We start from the raw sequence: 21,082 nt of genomic DNA, 5'->3' as shown, positions 1-21,082 counted from the left end.
GGTCAGGAGATCGAGACCATCCTGGCTAACATGGTGAAACCCCGTCTATACTAAAAAAAAAAACAAAAACAAAAACTAGCCGGGTGCGGTGGTGGGCGCCTGTAGTCCCAGCTACATGGGAGGCTGAGGCAGGAGAATGGCGTCAACCCGGGAGGCGGAGCTTGCAGTGAGTGGAGATAGCGCCACTGAACTCCAGCCTGGGCGACAGAGCGAAACTCCGTCTCAAAAAAAAAAGGACAGATATCATGTTGTCACCTAGCTCTTTGTTAAAGAGCATTCATTGTTTATTTTGTTTTTAGTAATATGTTCCTTATCAGTTAGCGGTTTGGAGTTACGTTTCTCTTTGACATCTTAATGTGCTCCAGAAAATGGTCACTACAGAGTTGAGAATAGAAGAGGGACACCTGGGGACATCAGTTAGGTCTGGAAAGCTTTATTTCTTGAAGATCTGGGGACTTTCTGGCCAAATATTAGCATTTGTCTGACCTGAATGGTGGGTACATGGGTATTCATGATATTCTTTCTACTTTTGTGTATTTGAAATTTCATCAAATACTTTAAAAAATAAAAGTAGGCCGGGTGCGGTGGCTCAAGCCTGTAATCCCAGCACTTTGGGAGGCCGAGACGGGCGGATCACAAGGTCAGGAGATCGAGACCATCCTGGCTAACCCAGTGAAACCCCGTCTCTACTAAAAAATACAAAAAACTAGCTGGGCGAGGTGGCGGGCGCCTGTAGTCCTAGCTACTCAGGAGGCTGAGGCAGGAGAATGCCATAAACCCGGAAGGCGGAGCTTGCAGTGAGCTGAGATCCCGCCACTGCATTCCAGCCTGGGCGACAGAGCGAGACTCCATCTCAAAAAAAAAATAAATAAAAAGTAATACTGCTAACTTGGAGTTTAGAGGGAGGGTAATAGGAAGGGGTATTAATTTGTTTTCATTCCAGCAAGTCTTCAGTGCAAGAAATTAATTGTTTGATTGCTGACTTTATTCTTTGGTCTTACACACCAGGGTTTCCATGATAAAGTTTTGGAGGACTGCAATATAGTCCTCAGTTTTAATGCCAGTAACTGCAAAGCTCTGTATCGGAAATCTAAGGCTTTAAGTGATTTAGGAAGATATAAAAAGGCTTATGATGCTGTAGCAAAGTGCTCCTTAGCAGTGCCTCAGGTATGGAATTTATAGTTTTTTTGTTTACATCATAACCATTTACATCATAATAAATGGCATTTAAAGAGTTACATTTTCCAGGCATCCATCAGCCTGCTTCAGTTGGGTATAATTGCTAATGAAGCAGGTGCCTTGATGGGAAACTTCACTGTTTTGTCTATTCTTCTTGACAGTTAGGAAATATAACCCTTTGTGAATTATATATACTTATTTTTTTCAGGATGAGCATGTAATAAAACTAACTCAAGAACTAGCTCAGAAATTGGGATTTAAAATAAGAAAAGCATATGTCAGAGCTGAGGTAAGCTGGAGTTCTCTCCATAAGATGTTTTCATTTTGTTTTATAACTTGGAGTCAGTTCTGTTTTTAAATTAGTGTCTTTATTTTATTTCAGCTCTCATTAAAATCAGTTCCTGGGGATGGGGCTACCAAGGTAAAGTTATTTTTTCTGTCAAAATTACAATTTGTTTTTTAAAGGGAAGGATGGGAGCAGTTCTGCTTTTAGTATTTTTGGCGTGTGTTTATTTTGGGAACCTTTTTAATTCTTCGAACACGTAATTGGCCATAGCATCCTGTCACTTTCTTTCTTTATTTTTTTGAGACAGAGTCTTGCTCTGTTGCCTAGGCTGGAGTGCAGTGTCCTGATCTTGGCTTACTGCAACATCCACCTCCTTGGGCTCAAGTGATCCTCCCACCTCAGCCTCCCGAGTAGCTGGGACCACAGGCGCATACCATCATGCCTGGCAAATTTTTGTATTTTTTGTAGCGATGGGGTTTTAACCATGTTGCCCAGGCTGGCCCCAAACTCCTGAGCTCAAGTATTCCTCCTGCCTTGGCCTCCCAAGATGCTGAGATTACAGGCGTGAGCCACCTCTTCTGGCCGCTTGCAGTCACTTTACAAAAGAACATCTCCAACTCGAGTAATATATTTTAGCTGTAACCAGCATTTCCTGAATGCTCCAGTGGGGCATTTTATAGGATGTTAATAGATGTTAGGTTTCAGTGCGATAAGAGTCGTTCAGGGCCAAATACTAGTTTTGGGCGTCATTTGTGATAAAATTAACAAAGGTTTTTGTGGGTTTTTGGTTTTGTTTCTCTTTTGTTTTTAATTTTAAAGTAAGTCTTCTATGGGGCTATTAGGATGCTAATGGCTATTGTGAGTTGGGCAGTGAATGGTGGCCAAATTAGTCCCTGGTATTCTGCTGAATAGCCTTTGAGAAATGCTGGTCCACAAGAAATAAGTGGCAGCACTGCTAGACCAGCACCTCACCTAACACCACGTGTATACAGGTTTGTGTGTTCCATTCATTTCTTGGATCTTAATTGGGAGTTGAATTTCTGTGGAAACCTGGGTGAGTTTTTTTCTTTTTCTTTTTCTTTTTCTTTTTTTTTTTCCCGAGACAGAGTCTTGCTCTGTCACCTAGGCTGGAGTGCAGTGGCGCTATCTCGGCTCACTGCAGCCTCTAACTCCGGGTTCAAGCAGTTCTCCTGCCTCAGCCTCCTGAGTATCTGGGATTACAGACACCCGCTACCACGCCTGGCTAATTTTTGTAATTTTAGTAGAGACGGGGTTTCACCATGTTGGCCAGGCTGGTCTCAAACTCCTGACCTCGTGATCTGCCTGTGTGGGCCTCCCCAGGTGCTGGGATTCCAGGCGTGAGCCACTGTGCCTGGCTTAGGGTGAGTTTTACCAATTGTTTTATGCCTTAGAGTCCTGAAAATATTATGACCTATAGTTTCGTTTAATTTCTAGGCTTTGAACCATTCTGTGGAAGATATTGAGCCAGGTATGTTTTCACATATCATCTTAACAGTTTGAAGAGTGCTAGCTTTGTACCTGATGTCTTTGTGTGTGATGTGTTGTTGTCAAATAATATTGCTGTGTGGTTGTATTCATATTAATGTATTAATATTAAAGTGAGAATGATTTCCAACGCTCCCTTTATGCCTTTGGATGTGCCAGTGAGTGAATGATAAGCGCTGGATGTTAGTAAGCAATCACTGACACCCCTGGTGGCCTTGCCGCTGTCAGACAGCTGTGCCCAAAAAGAGGTACAGGCATTTTGTGAAAGAAGGATAAGTTTTCACAAGTGACTGTATCTATTTGGAATTGCTTTAGTATACTGTCAATTTTATTATTTTTATAATTGCCTTCATATTTTCATCTTCATATCTCTATTATTGGGGATTAAGGCTATTATTATGTAAGTACAGTGAAAGTGACTGAGTACATTTCCATCTGTGTTAGATTTATTAACTCCAAGGCAAGAAGCAGTTCCTGTTGTCTCTTTACCCGCACCCAGTTTTTCTCATGAAGTTGGAAGTGAGCTGGCCTCAGTTCCTGTTATGCCCTTAACTTCTGTTCTGCCACTGCAAGTGGAAGAGAGCACTCTGCCATCTGCAGTGCTGGCAAATGGAGGAAAGATGCCCTTCACTATGCCGGAAGCTTTTCTAGATGATGGAGATATGGTCCTTGGAGATGAACTAGATGACCTCCTTGATTCTGCACCTGAAACTAATGAAACTGTTATGGTAAGTTTCAGTGTTACTCAAGTTTCTTCTGAAGACAGGGTTAACTTTTTTTAAATTGTAATATAACTTAATAGACTTTTTCAGTATTGCATATAGGCTGAATTTGGGGTTTGTTTTAACCTTGAAAGTTACTTTTATTCTTGTCTAATGGAACTGGTTAATTTGATCATTTTGAAATAAAAGAAACAATGCTATCTAGTAATTAGCCAATTTTTTTCCAATTCATATTGGGATTACATATTATAGAAAGGGCAAATAAAACATTCTGATAAAAAATAGGCATTTAGTATTTAAGAAAAAATGAATTATATAGATTAAGGACTTCTTATTCTTTTTATTTATTTATTTATTTTTTTGAGACGGAGTCTCACTCTGTTGCCCAGGCTGGAGTGCAGTGGTGCGATCTCGCCTCACTGCAAGCTCCTCCTCCTGGGTTCACACCATTCTCCTGCCTCAGCTTCCTGAGTAGCTGGGACTACAGGCACCCACCATCACGCCCGGCTAATTTTTTTGTATTTTTAGTAGAGATGGGGTTTCATCATGTTAGCCAGAATGGTCTTGATATCCTGACCTCGTGATCCACCGGCCTTGGGCTCCCAAAGTGCTGGGATTACAGGTGTGAGCCACCGCGCCTGGCCTCAGGACTTCTTGTTCTTAAAGATAATACTCTAGCAACCACATATTTTAAAGCAGCGTTCAGCCAACTATAGCCCACAGGCTCATTCTGGCCTATTACCTGTTTTTGTGTGGCTTGCAAACTAAGAATATTTTTTACAATTCTTAAATGGTTGAGAGAAGAACAAAAAGAGAATAATATTTTGTGGCATGTGGAAATTATTTGAAACTAGCCTGGGTAACCATAGCAAGGCCATGTCTCTACAAAAAATTTAAAACAGCCTGGCATGGTGGTGCGTGCCTGTGGTCCCACTGCTTGGAAGGCTGAGAGGAGAGGATCACTTGCGCCCAGGAGGTTGAGGCTGCAGTGAGCACTGATTGTGCCATGCACTCTAACCTGGGCAACACAGTGAGACCCTGTCTCAGTCAATCAATAAAATTACATGACATTCCAATTTCAGGGTCCATAAGTAAAGTTTTACTGTAACACATCAGTGACTACTCATTTTATGTGCTGTCTGTGGCTGCTTTTGCACTGCAACAGCATAGTTGAAGTGGTCTACAGAGCCTAAAATACTTAGTATCAATCCCTGTATAGAAAGACTTTTTTGCTGGGTGCAGTGGTGCACGCCTGTAATCACAGCACTTTGGGAGGCTGAGGCGGGCAGATCACCAGGAGTTTGAGACCAGCCTGGCCAACATGGCAAAACTCTACCTCTACCAAAAATTACAGAAATTAGCTGGGCATGGTGGTGCACATCTGTAATCCCAGCTACTTGGGTGGTTGAGGCAAGAGAATCACTTGAGCCCGGGAGGCGGAGGTTGCAGTGAGCCAAGATCGCACCACTGCACTCCACCCTGGGTGACAGAGCAAGACTCTGTCTCAAAAAAAAAAGAGACTTTTCTGACCCCTTCTATAAAGTATAATAAATTAGTCGCAGCAGTGGTAGGATGATAGTGTTGAGAGGGAGAAATTCGAAGCTGGTTTCCAGGGCTGGTGAAATAGTTGGTGTCAGTGTGCAAAAGGTTGACAGAGCTGGGTTTGATTCTTACCAGCTCTGCGATACTGGGCAAGTTACTTCACCATTAGTACATCATTTCCCTCATCTGTATGAAGGTTATCACAGTAGGATGTATCTGAGAGAGCTGTTTTAAGAACCACATAGATAGCATATGATACCATAACATAAGGTGCGTGGAAGCTGTCAGTGAGTTGCAGCTTTGATGGGGCCTGGGGAAGTTAGAGTTGTATGTTCTTGTCCAGTTGTAAGTTCACACCTCCAGAGAGGTTGTCCCAGTCTTCATGGGCTTATCCAGCTCCCGTCTCTGGATCACCTGTCCTCCTGCTGCACCACATACATCCCACAATTCTTCTTTAATGATGCAATTTTTTTTTTTTTGAGATGGAGTCTCACTCTGTCGCTCAGGCTGGAGTGCAGTGGTGCGATCTTGGCTTACTGCAACCTCCACCTCCCAGGTTCAAGCAATTACCTGCCTCAGCCTCCCGAGCAGCTGAGATTACAGGCGCCCGCTACCACGCCTGGCTAATTTTTTGTGTGTTTTTAGTAGAGACAGGGCTTCACCATCTTGGCCAGGTTGGTCTTGAACTCCTGACCTCGTGATCCACCCACCTCGGCCTCCCAAAGTGCTGGGATTACAGGTGTGAGCCATCATGCCTAGCCTCATATGATGCAAATTCTTATGAGCCCTATAGTCAGGTAAGGGTAGGGAAGCATTGGGAAGTTTTGCAGATGAAACATGAATGTAACATTTGAATTAAAATGTTAGACATCTGGCCAGGTGCAGTGGCTCATGCCTGTAATCCCAGCACTTTGGGAGTCCTAGGGTGGGTGAATCACTTGAGGTCAGGAGTTCGAGACCAGCCTGGCCAACATGGCGAAACCCCGTCTCTACTAAAAATACAAAAATTAGCCGGGCATGGTGGCACACGCCTGTAATCCCAGCTACACAGGAGGCTGAGGCAGGAGAATCGCTTGAACTGGGAAGGCGGAGATTGCAGTGAGTCAAGGTTGTGCCACTGTACTCCAGCCTGGATGACAGAGTGAGCCTGTGTTTCAAAAAAAAAAAAGTTAGACGTCCCACCTTGATTATTTTTAAAAATTGTTCTTGAAAAGAAGTTCTGTAGCTAAAATAGTTTTAAACGAATGTTGATTCTGATTTAAACTTTGTTTTTCTTGGAGATGGAGTCTTGCTCTGTTGCCCAGGCTGTGGTGCAGTTATGCGATCTTGGCTCACTGCAAGCTCCACCTCCTGGGTTCAAACAATTCTCCTGCCTCAGCCTCCCAAGTAGCTGGGACCACAGGCACACGCTGCCATGCACAGCCAGCTTTTTGTATTTTAGTAGAGATGGGGTTTCACCGTGTTGCCCAGGCTGGTCTCGAACTCCTGAGCTCACGCAATCCGCCTGCCTTGGCCTCCCAAAGTGTTAGGATTACAGGCCACCGTGCCTGGCCGAAACATGATCTCCCAGTGTAATAATGTTTTTATTTGCTAGTGTTGAAAGTAGTTCAGCCAAACCCATGACAGCTTCATGAATTTTAATCACATCTTTTTTTCTTCCACAGCCGTCAGCTTTAGTCAGAGGACCCCTTCAGACTGCCAGTGTCTCTCCTAGCATGCCCTTTTCGGCATCTCTGTTAGGAACCTTACCCATTGGTGCGAGGTATGCTCCTCCACCCTCCTTCTCAGAATTTTATCCACCTTTGACTTCATCCTTAGAAGATTTTTGTTCTTCTTTAAATTCATTTTCAATGAGTGAATCCAAACGAGGTAAGAACCAAATGTAAATTATAAACAATTGCAGTTAATTTTCTCAAAATGAAAATGTTTGTTTGGCCATTATTTAACTGACTCTAGGTAGCAGACACGTGAATTATTTTCATTGTAGCTAAAAATAGAAAGACTAAGCCTTCAGTTTTGAATTTACCTTGACTTAGCTGTGCCATTCTGGAGACCCAGGAGCAAAGGCATGAGAAGAGAAATGTGTGTGGCACTGGTGTTTCTGTAGGATAGTTTGTTAAGCTGGGAGTGTATTGTTTTGGGGGTGAAATGACTATTAGTGTATTCTCCCATAAAGGTGTATCACATCTTAAAGGGTCTTAGAGACAGGCTATGCCATTAAATTCTGATCTAGAGAAACACTAATTTAAGATCAGTATTTAGAATGACAGCAGTTAGATGTGTCTATTTTAGGTTTCATCTGTGGAGCTCAGCAAACCGTGGCTGCTGCTTTAACTTTCCAGGAGATTGCTGAGTTTGGGATCTGATTCCTGTTTCTGTCATCCTAGGTTTAACATATATACTTCAAACAATCACTAGAAAAATATTTTTTTGAAGGCATTGTTACATGGCTAAAAGGGCAAAAATCTTACATACTTGACTTAAAGATTTACAATGGAAGAAATTAAAGTATATGGGAGACAGAAGGGCAGAGAGAAAATAATTGAGTGCTAGACTAAGAAAAAGAAAGCAGGCCGGACACAGTGGCTCACACCTGTAATCCCAGCACTTTGGGAGGCCGAGGCAGGAGGATCACTTGAGCTCAGGGGTTTGAGACCAGCCTGAGGAGTTTGAGACCAGTCTGGGCAACATGGTGAAACCCTGTCTCTACAAAAAATATACAAATTAGCTGGGTGTGGTATGTGCCGGTGATCCCAGTTACTCGGGAGGTAGAGGTGGGAGGATTCCTCGAGCCCAGGAGGTTGAGGCTGCAGTGAGCCAAGATCACAGCCCTGCACTCCAGCATGGGTGACAGAATGTGACCCTGTCTCGAAAAAAAAAAAAAAAAAAAACAAGAGAAAGTAATTGAAAACTTCACTGATTTTTTTTTTTTAATGTTATGGTCAGTTCCTGCTTCATTTTTTTTGAGACAGTCTCACTCTGTTGCCCAGGCTGGAGTGCAGTGGTGAGATCTTGGCTCACTGCAACCTCTGCCTCTTGGGTTCAAGCGATTCTCCTGCCTCAGCCTCCTGAGTAGCTGGGATTACAGGTGCCTGCCATCACACCTGGCAATTTTTTTGTGTGTTTTCAGTAGAGAAGGGGTTTCACCATGTTGGCCAGGCTGGTCTCAAACTCCTGACCTCCTGTGATCTGCCCACTTCGGCCTCCTAAAGTGCTGGGATTGCCAGATGTGAGCCACTGCACCCGGCCCCATATTTTCAAAAGTTTCCCATTTTTGAATATAAAGAATTTTCTTGGTGTTTTTAGTAGTTGTAGTTGGTGGGCCCTGCCTTAGCTTATTTCTCTGAAAATAGGTTTTTATTTAAATTTGTTTGACTATGCCCTTGGTTTCTAGAGGAAAGCAAAGACTCTAGAGCCCTCTTTGGGTGTCAACACTGAGCAAGAAAATTTCTAGAAATTGGGATGGGAGAATAGCGTGGGAGGCCATAGCCAGTAAGCTACTAAGCCCTGATGTTCTTATTACATGATCAGAATGAAAAGGTCTGTTGAAGTTTTTTTATTATTTTAGATCTGTCCACCTCAACTTCTAGAGAGGGAACACCGCTTAACAACAGTAATTCTTCCCTTTTACTTGTAAGTGCCACTTCCTCTTTTGTAAATACATCGCTTGAATTGAAAATAGTTACTTAAGTAACTGAGTTATTTGGATGAACATGACAGTCTCCCTTAAATTTTGTGTGTGCTGTAGGAAACTGTGTTAAAGTAAGACTTCTGGAACATCTAGTAATAATGGCTCTATGTTTAAGACTTGATCTGTCATAGCAAATTAATCAGTATTTCAGACAGTGTAAGAGGCTTTAGTACAGCATAAACAAATCGAGGAAATATAAGATCAGGGCATGTAAAGCGTGTGTACTTTTGCCGTAGAACTTATTATAATATGGAGGATCAAAAAAGTGGGGGGGTGCCTAGAAACCAAAAGAGAGAAAAATGTAGAAAGAGACAGTTTTTAAGATAGAAGAGCATTAAGGATGGAGTAGTACTGACCTCAGTTTATGAAGATTATCTTATTTTTCAGATGCATTCAGTTCCTTTCTTCAGTGATAATGCAATATTTGTTGGCTGTTTTTTTTTTTTTTCCTTCTTATTTTTCTTGCAGATGAATGGACCAGGTAGTTTGTTTGCCTCGGAGAATTTCCTGGGAATTTCAAGTCAGCCTAGAAATGACTTCGGAAACTTTTTTGGAAGTGCAGTTACCAAACCATCTTCATCAGTGACTCCAAGACATCCCCTTGAAGGAACCCATGAATTGAGACAAGCTTGCCAGATCTGTTTTGTAAAATCAGGTCAGAACCAAACAAACACGCAGAGAGTATTAAACTACTTGTTTGTAACCTTGAAAGTTGTTAGGAATTTGTAAATACATGTGAACAACGTCAGTTATTATGGTTCTTCAATCCCCATTTTGAATTCTTCCTAAACAAGTAGCAGTTACTGACTGAGTGCCTTTGGAGGGTAATAGGATAAATCTCTGCTTTTACTTGATGTGATTTTATTTATAGAATCATGTAGAATAGAATATTTACCTATTTTTGGAAGCTTATTAAAATGTTAATGAAACTCATGTTCTCAGTATATGCTTAAGAAGTTGATTATTTTCAAATAGAGCAAGGACTAGAAAACAGCATTATAAGACCAGTATACAATACAGTGTATATGAAAATTAAATACTTTGATAGATTGTTTCATATCTTTACCTTAAATCAAGTGACGTAAACACAGTTTATTCTGATCTGGAGTCAACTTCATTTTCTTTCTTAGTTTAACAGTGTTCTTTACTTTTATAAGCCGTCAAAATTCCTCTCCAGATTATTTCCCTAAGGTTAAGTAAGGGTATTTTTTTTTGGCAGGAGTGGAGTTGAATAGAACATTGTGTTGTCTGATAAAATATAAAAGGCAAAAATCTACCTTAGTAGCCTACTTACATTTTAGGGTTGTGGAAGTGGGATTTCTGTGGGAATTTAATAATTGATGTTCATCTGTTTATGTCTGCTTGTAAATTTACTTGTAAAATGAAATGATATTTTTTGTGCATATGAACAATCCTCTTTACATCTTTTTCAGGCCCTAAGTTAATGGATTTCACTTACCATGCTAATATAGATCATAAGTGTAAGAAAGATATTTTAATCGGTAGGATAAAGAATGTTGAAGATAAATCATGGAAAAAAATACGTCCAAGACCAACAAAAACAAATTATGAAGGACCATATTATATATGTAAAGGTATATACTGTAATTACTTAATTAGTATATATTACATAAGTGATGAATTACAGTCATGCTTAGCTTAATGACAGGGATACATTCTGAGAAATGTATTTGTGTAAGGTTTACTTACACAAACCTCAACGGTGTAGCCAACAGGTGTAGCCAACAACGCACCTAGCCTATCCATGACATAGTCAATGGCTCCTAAACTACAGACTTGTACAGCATGTTACTGTACTGAATACCGAGGCTACTGTAACGCAACAGTATCTGTGTATCTAAACATAGAAAAGGTACAGAAAAAACGCAGTATTAATCTTATGGGACCACCATTATATATACAGTCTGTAGTTGACTGAAATGTCAGTATGTGGTATAGGACTGTGCTTGCTACATTTATTATAACATCTATTAATATATAATTTATTCCATTATGTTATTATAATGGTATTGACTGTTATAAAAAATGTTTAGCGCTAATAGCAAGTTTCTTGGATTGAGATGTTAATATGTTTTATATTATTTTTTACTGTTGTTTTTAACTTTTTCTTTTTTGAGGCAGTCTTACTCTGTCATCCAGGCTGGAGTGCAGTGGCGCGATATCGACTCACTGCAACCTCTGCCTTCTGCGTTCAAGCAGTTCTCCTGCCTCAGCCTCCCGAGTAGCTGGGATTACAGGCATCCGCTGATACACCTGGCTAATTTTTGTATTTTTAGTAGAGACAGGGTTTCGCTATGTTGCCTAGTCTGGTTTCAAATTCCTGGCCTCAAGTTATCTGCCCACCTGGGCTTCCCAGAGTGTTAGGATTACAGGCGTCAGCCACTGTACTGGCCAGGGTTTTATTTTATTTATTTATTTCTTAATTTTTTGTGACAGAGTCTTGCTGTCTCCCAGGCTGGTGTGCACAAGCGCAATATCGGCTCCCTGCAACCTCTGCTTCCCAGGTTCAAGCAATTTTCTCATGACTCAGCTACCGAATAGCTGGAATTACAGGCGTGTACCACCCAGCCCCACTAATTTTTGTGTTTTTTAGTAGAGATGGGTTTCATCATGTTGGTTAGGCTCGTTTTGAAGTCCTGGCCTCAAATGATCTGCCTGCCTCGGCCTCCCAAAATGTTGGGATTACAGGTGTGAGCCACTATACCTGGCCTATGACCAGGTTTTAAACAGAAGACTGTCTCAAACCTTAAGTTCTCTCTAAACAGAATGAAACACTGAGCTAAGGCTTTGAAAAGTGTTTAAGATGCTTTTGAGAGAACTTGGTATTTTCATGATTGTCAAACAAGTTTGTGTGAGTGAGCTTAGAATGTCCCTAAATGATTTTTTTTTAACTGAGGTGTATTCCATGAGAATATCAAGGCTCTTCTCACAGTCTGTAATAAAAATAATTAAGACTTGTGGTACTTCTCTTTTTTAGAGTTGATATCCATCCCCTGATAATAATACGCATATCATTGTTTGAGACTGTCTATGAATTGTTATACAAGTTCGAATGATGCCCTAAATGTTACTTATATTCATTGGCTTTAAGGAAACAATTAACATAATTTTTTGTTTGTTTGTTTTGACACTGGGACTTGCTCTGTTGCCCAGGCTGGAGTGCAGTGGCAAGATCATTGCTTACCGCAGCCTCGAACTCCTGGGCTCAAGGGATCCTTCCACCTCAGCCTCCCAAGTAGCTGGGAGTATAGGCCAATTGCCGTGTTTTCATTGTCTTTCCATTCCCTGTTTTTCTAGATGTTGCTGCTGAGGAGGAATGTAGATATTCAGGCCACTGCACGTTTGCTTATTGCCAAGAGGAGATAGATGTGTGGACACTGGAGCGGAAAGGGGCATTCAGCCGCGAGGCTTTCTTTGGCGGCAATGGAAAGATTAACCTTACTGTGTTCAAACTTCTCCAGGAGCATCTTGGAGAATTTATATTCCTTTGTGAGGTACGTTCTCCAAAACTTATTTTCACTGTAAAGTTGAATTTGCAAGCCCAGTGGTATTGTCCTGCCATGTGATAAAACATTCCCTCAGTAAATGAATAAATATTCACTTATTTATATGATAAATAATATCTCATGTGTGAATAAAATATTTCTCTGGTCCTGCCATGTGATAAAACATTCATTCAGTAAATGATAGCTACTATTGTTACCAAAAAGAATATTAAACCTTCATATTAAGTATTAATTTTGTAATGATATTGAAACTAGGACAATATTCTGGGTACAAAATTTATATTTTGTATTTTTTTTTGATAATCTTTCTCTCTCTATTCCAGAAATGTTTTGATCATAAGCCTAGAATGATAAGTAAAAGAAATAAAGATAATTCTACTGCTTGTTCTCACCCGGTTACAAAGCATGAGTTTGAAGACAATAAGTATGTTGATAGTTTCTAATTTCTGTAATGACAAAATAGATTCTTTTTCTGGATCTAAATAAAAACTAGTAGTAGTGTCTGTCCAGGCATTGCTCTTTCATCATTTGTTGTTACTCTGAAGAACAATGACGAAATTTTAAAATGTCTTTTAGTAGATTTGGCTGGGAAGTGAATAGTTAACTAAATATATTATGTAAAACAGAAAAGCATTATTGATGTATAGTTTCTCATGACATGGATTTAGGTATTTTATGGCTTAAAATATAAGCACCCCCCCAGTTAATTCAACAATTGCATATAGTGATTTGGTTTTTTTGTTTGTTTTTTTTGAGAGAGAGTCTTGGTCTGTCACCGAGGCTGAAGTGCAGTGGCATGATCTTGGCTCACAGCAAGTTCGGCCTCCCAGATTCAAGAGATTCTCTTGCCTCAGCCTCTCAAGTGGCTGGGATTATAGACACCCACCACCAGGCCTGGCTAAGTTTTTGTATTTTTTTTTTTGAGATGAAGTCTTGTTCTGTTTCCAAGGCTGGAGGGCAGTGGCGCGATCTCAGCTCACTGCAACTTCCGCCTCCCGGGTTCAAGCGATTCTTCTGCCTCAGCCTCTCCAGTAGCTGGGATTACAGGTGCATGCCACCACACCTGGCTAATTTTTGCATTTTTAGTAGAGACAGGGTTTTACCATGTCGGCCGGGCTGGTCTCGAACTCCTGACCTCAAGTTATCCACCTGTTTTAGCCTCCCAAAGTGCTGGGATTACAGGAGTGAGCTATCATGCCTGGCCAATTTTTTGTATTTTTAGTAGTGAATGGTTTCAACATGTTGGCCAGGCTGGTTTCGAACTCCTGACCTCAGGTGATCCACCCACCTTGGCCTCCCAAAGTGCTGGGATTACAGGTGTGAGCCACTGTGCCCAGCCTCCATGATTTTTTTTTTTTTTTCTGATAAAAATTTAAAATGTGGGGCCAGGTGCGGTGGCTTACGCCTGTAATCCCAGCACTTGGGAGGCCGAGGCGGGCAGATCACAAGGTAAGGAGATCGAGACCATCCTAGCTAACACTGTGAAACCCCGTCTCTACTAAAAATACAAAAAATTAGCCGGGCGTGGTGGCGGGTGCCTGTAGTACGTGCCACTGCACTCCAGCCTGGGCGACAGAGAAGACTCTGCCTCAAAAAAAAAAAAATTTTTTTTTAATGTATTGTCAGTGTAGAACTTATATATATATTTGAAAAATCTGTGGCAGAACAATATTAAAATGTCACTGTTTTCATCTTAGGTGCCTTGTCCACATTTTGCGAGAGACAACAGTAAAATACTCCAAAATACGTTCTTTTCATGGTCAGTGTCAGCTTGATTTATGTCGACATGAGGTTCGATATGGCTGTTTAAGGGAAGATGAGTGCTTTTATGCCCATAGTCTTGTGGAACTGAAAGTGTGGATAATGCAAAATGAAACAGGTAGGTTTGTGTGTGACTGAGAAGTATGTCTCCTCAAAAGCAGACAGGGTTTAACAAAATAGTAATTTGGGCCTGGCGTGGTGGCTCATGACTATAATCCCACTACTTTGGGAGGCTGAGGCAGCTGGATCACTTGAGGCCAGGAGTTCAAGACCAGCCTGACCAGTACTGTGAAATCCCCATCTCTACAAAAAATACAAAAATTAATCAGGCGTGGTGGCGGGCGCCTGTAATCCCAGCTACCTGGGAGGCTGAGGCATGAGAACTGCTTGAACCTGGGAGGCAGAGGTTGCAGTAGGCCAAGATCATGCCACTACACCCCAGCCTGGGTGATAAAGTGAGACTGTCTCCAAAAAAAAAAGAAAAGAAAGGAATTTGGAAATTTGCAGACCTATCCTCCATCAACCAGATGTGGCGACACTATTGATTTTGTCCTGAGCTTTAAACTTTTGATTTTTAGAGTTGCCTATTTTGAGTGTGTTCTCATGTCATTAATTACTGATACGAGTTGATACATGCAGTTGTTGGGAGGAAAGATTCCTCAGGAGGCACAAAGAGCTGTATTTGTGTATATTCCATTTCCAAAAAGAGTAACGTGGTATTCATCCTTGCTGATGGATTAGGATGTATGAGAATAGTTTGGAAGCTGAAGGTTCTCCACGTCTAACTGCACCCAGATTGGTGGGCTGTTGCTCTTATAGATATAATTTAAAGGAAGGCTTGTACATTCCCCAGGTATCTCACATGATGCTATTGCTCAAGAATCTAAACGATATTGGCAGAATTTGGAAGCAAATGTACCTGGAGCACAGGTATTTTTCTCTTGTGTACTTTCTGCATTTGGTGTCCTTTCTGGAATTGCCTAATAGATGTTGGTTGTTGGTGGATGCAGTTAACACTTACAGTCCAGTTACTTTCTTAATGTTCATTCAGGTGAGTCATTCTTATGAGAAAAAACAATTTGCATTTTAGTTGATTATCATAAAACAATTATGCATCCCACAATGCCTGCCAAGAGTGGAGGACACTGTTTTCTTATTTAGTTTAATTGACGAAACACCTGGAGTTCTGGGCTTTATGGATTCTTGGAGTAAGGCAGGGGTAGATTATTTTTATAGTTTAGCTTTCCACCTGGCATCTCTCGCTTTTCCATTGCTCTCCCCTCAACACCCCTGACCCAAATACAACAATTCTAGTCATCAGTTTCAAAGATGAGTTTCATAAATTAAAGTTTGGCATCTATAATCTACTTTTACGATATTCTCTTACATTTGGGGGAAGAATTAGATTTAGTTATCAGATATAATGGTCAAGTCATCACCTCAGATAAAAATGGGAAATTGTATATTGTTGTGAAAAAAAATGCATGTTGATTTAGTATTTTGTCATCAGAAAACTGGTTTTCTGTTAAAAAAAAATTAAAACGAATCTTTTAATTGTTTAAGGTACTTGGTAATCAAATGATACCTGGATTTCTTAATATGAAGATAAAGTTTGTGTGCGCCCAGTGTCTGAGAAATGGTCAAGTCATTGAACCAGACAAAAACAGAAAATATTGTAGTGCAAAAGCAAGGCATTCGTAAGTATTGTGTGTGGAAACAATTCCTATTTTGTAATTTTCTGTTTCATAGGTTTAAAATCATACACATAAGAAAAAAGTTTAAGGCTTTGAAGAGAGGAGAGAAAAATAGATAATTTACGGTAATTACAAACACAAGGGAAGAGATTTTTAGGACCTAGTAGATAAGAATTCAAAAGTAGTGTTTTTTTCCTGTATTTTATCAATTCTTTGTTTAGAGTTCATAGGGAATGTTTGTAAATGACAATAGGAAGTGAAAATATAGAATCATAAGGTATTTATAGAAGCATGGAGAAAAAAATTCTCTGGTTCCTCAGGTACAAACTTTGTGCCTCTCCCTTTGTGTTATGTCTTTTGCTTGTGTGTCTTTGTTTTTTTCTGAACTCCATTTTTCTTAGGTGGACCAAAGACCGGCGTGCGATGAGAGTGATGTCTATTGAACGTAAGAAGTGGATGAACATCCGTCCTCTCCCCACAAAGAAACAAATGCCTTTACAGTTTGATGTACATACGTAATTTTTAAGCCACTTTTTTTAAATTAGGCATTTCAAATCATTAGAAAATAGTAGTAATTCAGATTGAAACTCAAGCCCTTTAAATAGTATTCATCAGTAATAATGCTATTTAAATGGTTCCTCTTTGGTTTTCCTTCCTCTTTAGTATATGTATGGTTCCATAGCAATTTTCATACTGATTGTAATTTTATTAGTTATTTGGAAAAAGTAAATAGATAGTGGATCTGAGGAAGAGTTATGGGGACAATGTAACTTATTTTTTAGATGAATTACTTTGGGGAGGGAATGAGAGCAAATTTTATTTAATTGTGATTTCTTTGGTTTGATACCAGACCCAAGGTTTGCAGTATTATGAATGCTGTTGATGAGTTTGTTTTTATCATGCCTTGTCTCTTTCACTGCAGCAAGAGATACGTAGCTACAAGACACCTCACTTTATAGGACTTTCTAAAAGTAACCCAAAGGAAAATGTTCAATCTTAGAGGAACATGTTCTTCAAAAACTAGAAAATACTAGACTAACTTAAAGTTAGGATAGTATTTCATTCACATATTTCATCTTGGTACACTATAGCACCTTACCTGATCTTGAAGATGGTTGTCCGAGCAAACCACTTGAGTTGTCCTAGACTTTCTTCTTCACGAGAGAGAGGGTCTGGAGAGCATCTAGAGGCACTTCACATGTGTGTTAGCAAACAGGGACACTTGGCGCATCCATAGGTAGTAAGCTGTCTACCCGGATGGAGGAAATACGGAGGGAACTTTTGCCCATAGAAGCAGGGCGGATGGACTGTAGAGTCCTCTTGTAAATGAGACCTCTCTCTGAACTGCAAGAAAGAGTTGAAGAAGAGGTAGATGCATTTTTCACCACCTACAGTACCTTGCAGTTCTGTAAAACTTACACAAGTAACACAGCCAGTCTTTTTGAGGGGTTGGTGGGTTTGTGTTTTATCCAGAGTGGTTTTAGACTCAGATTTTATCAATGGGTTATGTAGGAGGGGGAAAGAGGTTTATTTGGAACCCTGATTTCTTGTGGTTTAAAGGATGATGGAGATAATATGTATATCAAGTACTTTGTTAAAATGAGTACAACTGAGAACAACCCTGGTTCCTGAGGCAGCAGCTTAGAGTATTGGTTATTCTTTAATCTTGAACATGGTGTAGTACTGTGGAACATTACAGTAGCTTATTTCCTCTTTTTCTCCCCCTGCCATACTAGGTATTGCTAAGGGACCTTTTTTCTTTTTCTTTCTTTCTTTTTTTTTGGTTGCATTTTTTCTTGCTCTGTCACCCAGGCTGGAGTGCAATGATGCGATTTCCACTCACCACAACCTCCGCCTCCTGGGTTCAAGCCATTCTCCTGCCTCAGCCTCCCAAGTAGCTGGGATTACAGGCATGTGCCACCACGCTTAGCTAATTTTTGTATTTTTTTTTTAGTAGAGATGAGGCTTCATCATGTTGGCCAGGCTGTTCTCGAACTCCTGACCTCAAGTGACCCAGCTGCCTCGGCCTCCCAAAGTGTTGGGATTACAGGCATGAGTCACCATGCCTGGCCTGGGACCTTTTTTCTTATAGAAGAAATTATACTGTATGTGTGTATGTGTGTAGATAGTGTGGTGAGGCTTAAAGACAATGGGCTTCAAAGTCTGCCAGAAGGGCCCCAGTCAAGTTATTCAGCCTCAGTTTGCTCATGTGTAATTGGGAATAATTATGTGCAATGATGTTATGTAAACACCTGGAATGGTGCCCGGCCTTCTCCTTTGCCTGATCTTCTTCCTGCTCCTTATCATTGAGCTTTGAAAGACTATGGTAAATGTTTCCCTAGTAATATAACTAAGTACTTACTGGGGTTTGATGGGGGAAAGTATATGACTATTTTATCCAGTACTGACTTTATGCAGAAGATTTGAAGGGTGGGGTCGCTGACATTGGTCCAAGGGAGGAAATGTGCAGTGTTAAGGGGGGTGACCAAGTTTTAGCCAAAACTCTGAAAAACGTGACAGATGCTAAGCATTTAATGTCACGTAAGCTAAATAATACAGGGCCAGCTCCTGTTGAAGCACAAACTAAGATAAGCTAATAATTGGTTGTACTAAGATTTATACCTCATACAGACAAGTAGGTTGATGGTATTCAAGAATGCGCTCTCAGTGATGGAGGTTTTCTTGGTTCCTGGTTCATTATTCTTAGGGAAGTCTGCGTTCTGCTCATCACGATCACTCTATTTTCCTACCAGTATCACTGTATTTACTTTGTTAAATAAAAATACAAATAACCTGAAGAGGTATTATTTGAAAGCTCTGTAACTCCATGGTATGGCTAGTGTGATAACTGTCTTCTGCTAATGCATATGTCGTGAATTATGGCCAAGGTTAGCGTCCAGTACTGGTTATAAGTAAGTTAAATTTCTGAAATGTTTTGGCACTGTTCAGTATCCTTTGGAGTAGCCTGCAGTTTCTTTACTGCTTTCAAGTGCTTGATGTGGAGGAATCATTAGTCTTGGGCAGGGGAAACAGGAGCTGTCAGACTGAGAGGGCCAGGGATGCTCGTTGTGGAGATTAAATGTTCTGAGTGAGTGAGTTTGTAGACATTTTCTTTTAAGAAAATGTTCTATGCTTTACTCTGTTTTGGACATTTTCTTTTGAAAAATTTTGAGAGAGAAACCTTAATATCATCTCATATATTTAGGGCATATAGTTAATTTGAATAGAATCAAATTAATCTTTAGAACTTGATTACTAAGTATTAGCATGGATAATAATGCTTCTTTTGCTAAAATGTAAAAATTAGGCAGTTTTACTATGTCTACTTTGTCTTAATCATATTCCTGTTTTTTTATACAGCTGTGCAACCATATTGCTTCTGGGAAAAAATGTCAATATGTTGGAAACTGTTCCTTTGCTCATAGTCCTGAGGAAAGAGAAGTTTGGACTTATATGAAGGAGAATGGGAGTAAGTTAATCTTTGAGCTGTGTCCTTGAGCTAGCTTGCCTGAAAGTTCCTTTCCTCTCTATAAATATGCCAGCTTCCTGTGAACGCAGAAAGCAGTTTGCATTCTAAACGGTTGCCCCATTTCTTCAGTAGCTCTGTTGGTGGCGATGCCTGGAAAATGTGGGCACAGCCTCAGTGGGGTAGGATCTGGCCTCTGATCTGTGTTTGGTTAGGTCAGATTTGGATATAAATATATAGGTCTGCATCCTTACATGTAATAGATGTATTCCTAAAAAATGGCCTGGGGAAGTTCAGTACTCCCTTGACTGTTTCAATCAGATCATCTGCTCATATTGGAAATCGTTTGCCCTCTGAATTAACCAGGTTAGAATTGGGGGTTTCTTCAGGGAGGCATTAGTAATCAAACAGGCTCAGAATCAGAGGTCCAAGGGAAGAATGTTTATTTTGGTCAAATTTCAGGTTTATTGTGGGAGCCTTTGAGACGAGCCGCAGACAGCCTTTCACTTTTGACCATAAAATGTTTTACTACAAGGGTCATTATTCTTTAATCTTAAGTAAACTGATGAAGGGTATACTGACTGTAGTCTCTGGATTATAAGAACCAAGCAGATTTGACTTTGCCCTGCCATGTTTCAACCACATAGATTGTCAGTGGTATGTGGAGGGGATTCCCTCTAGCTGTCTTGCTAGGAGTGAGGCCATGCAGTCTGGCCTCACTGAAGATGCCCTTGCATACCAGGCTTTTGCAGTGACCCCTGCCACCACTGGTCTTAAGGAAGAAGAATTTTTAGTTTATCTCTAATCTTTGCCTGATGATACATTGTTAGAAACCATTAGGCAGACAACAAAGCCAAGTTTTGACCAGATCCTCATCACCAGAATTTTTAGCACAGTGGTTCTCAACTGGGAACAAATTTTGCCACTCCCCTTCCTTGGGGACATTTGGCAACGTCTGGAGACATTTTCATTGTCAATGACTGGCAGAAGTTGCTTAGGCATCTAGTGGGTAGAGGCCAGGGATGCTGCTCACCATCCTGTAACGCACAGGGCATGCCCCCAGCAAAGAATTCTCTAGCCAGAATGTCAACCGCATGGAAGTTGAGAAACCTCGGCTTTAGCACTTGGCAATAATGCAGAATACACCTGTTCTTACCATAGGAAGCATCTGGCAGCCGCTGTCCAGGACTTGGTCATGGTTGTCTTGTCAGTTACAGCCCAGCATGTCCACCCTCTGGGACTGTGGCTTGACTGATGGACTCCCATCAGGGTCAGAATCTTGGTCCAGTAGTAGTATGTTTCTCATCTTTCTCAGTAAGCAGTGAGGAGTGTATCAGCTCCAAGTCCCCCAAGCCACGTAAGTAGCCTTGTGTGGTTCTAGCTCTGACACTAAGTGTGGAATGCAGGGCGACAGGCAGTGGTGAGGCTTTTGTGACAATGCCATTTATAATGGTTTCTGAGTTTTAAACATCCCCAAAGTGTCGTGCAAATGCAAGGAGGGGTTAATTAATCTTGAGAACTAATATTTGCCATCTAAGAGTCCTGAAAGTAGTTCTTATGCATGAGAGTTTACCTGCTGCTTGAACTGGGTGATCTCTCCACGTCTAATATAATAGTCTCCTTCAGCCCCCTCGAGTTTCTTTTGAAATGTATGCTGACTGATACAAAACGTGCGCACAGTTGTGTGTATTTAAATGGTGTTTAGTTG

At 40.7% G+C, this 21,082-nt stretch overlaps 1 protein-coding gene across 3 annotated transcripts in view; it reads left to right on the top strand.

The window, feature by feature from the left end:
• The window catches only part of ZC3H7A (zinc finger CCCH-type containing 7A), a 42,635-nt gene extending 21,583 nt beyond the window's left edge, over positions 1-21,052 (top strand). Inside the window, exons 5-20 of one of the 3 annotated variants that reach the window (XM_023231089.2) lie at positions 1,009-1,167; positions 1,388-1,468; positions 1,562-1,600; positions 2,921-2,954; positions 3,416-3,699; positions 6,900-7,104; positions 8,804-8,868; positions 9,395-9,581; positions 10,360-10,521; positions 12,245-12,441; positions 12,777-12,877; positions 14,151-14,332; positions 15,068-15,144; positions 15,778-15,911; positions 16,310-16,353; positions 19,269-21,052. In XM_023231089.2, the coding sequence (XP_023086857.1) occupies positions 1,009-1,167; positions 1,388-1,468; positions 1,562-1,600; positions 2,921-2,954; positions 3,416-3,699; positions 6,900-7,104; positions 8,804-8,868; positions 9,395-9,581; positions 10,360-10,521; positions 12,245-12,441; positions 12,777-12,877; positions 14,151-14,332; positions 15,068-15,144; positions 15,778-15,911; positions 16,310-16,353; positions 19,269-19,333 (2,016 nt within the window). In that variant the 3' untranslated portion in view covers positions 19,334-21,052. Of the gene's footprint in view, positions 1-1,008; positions 1,168-1,387; positions 1,469-1,561; positions 1,601-2,920; positions 2,955-3,415; positions 3,700-6,899; positions 7,105-8,803; positions 8,869-9,394; positions 9,582-10,359; positions 10,522-12,244; positions 12,442-12,776; positions 12,878-14,150; positions 14,333-15,067; positions 15,145-15,777; positions 15,912-16,309; positions 16,416-19,268 lie in introns of all 3 variants that reach the window. The other 2 variants (XM_023231088.2, XM_023231090.2) reach the window with 2 other exon arrangements.
• The last annotated feature ends 30 nt before the right edge of the window (positions 21,053-21,082 follow it).

This window comes from Piliocolobus tephrosceles, chromosome 17 (assembly GCF_002776525.5).
Source record: "Piliocolobus tephrosceles isolate RC106 chromosome 17, ASM277652v3, whole genome shotgun sequence".
NCBI lineage: Eukaryota > Metazoa > Chordata > Mammalia > Primates > Cercopithecidae > Piliocolobus > Piliocolobus tephrosceles.
Note: the sequence above shows the minus strand (reverse complement) of the source record. Positions and strands in the feature narration are given on the sequence as shown.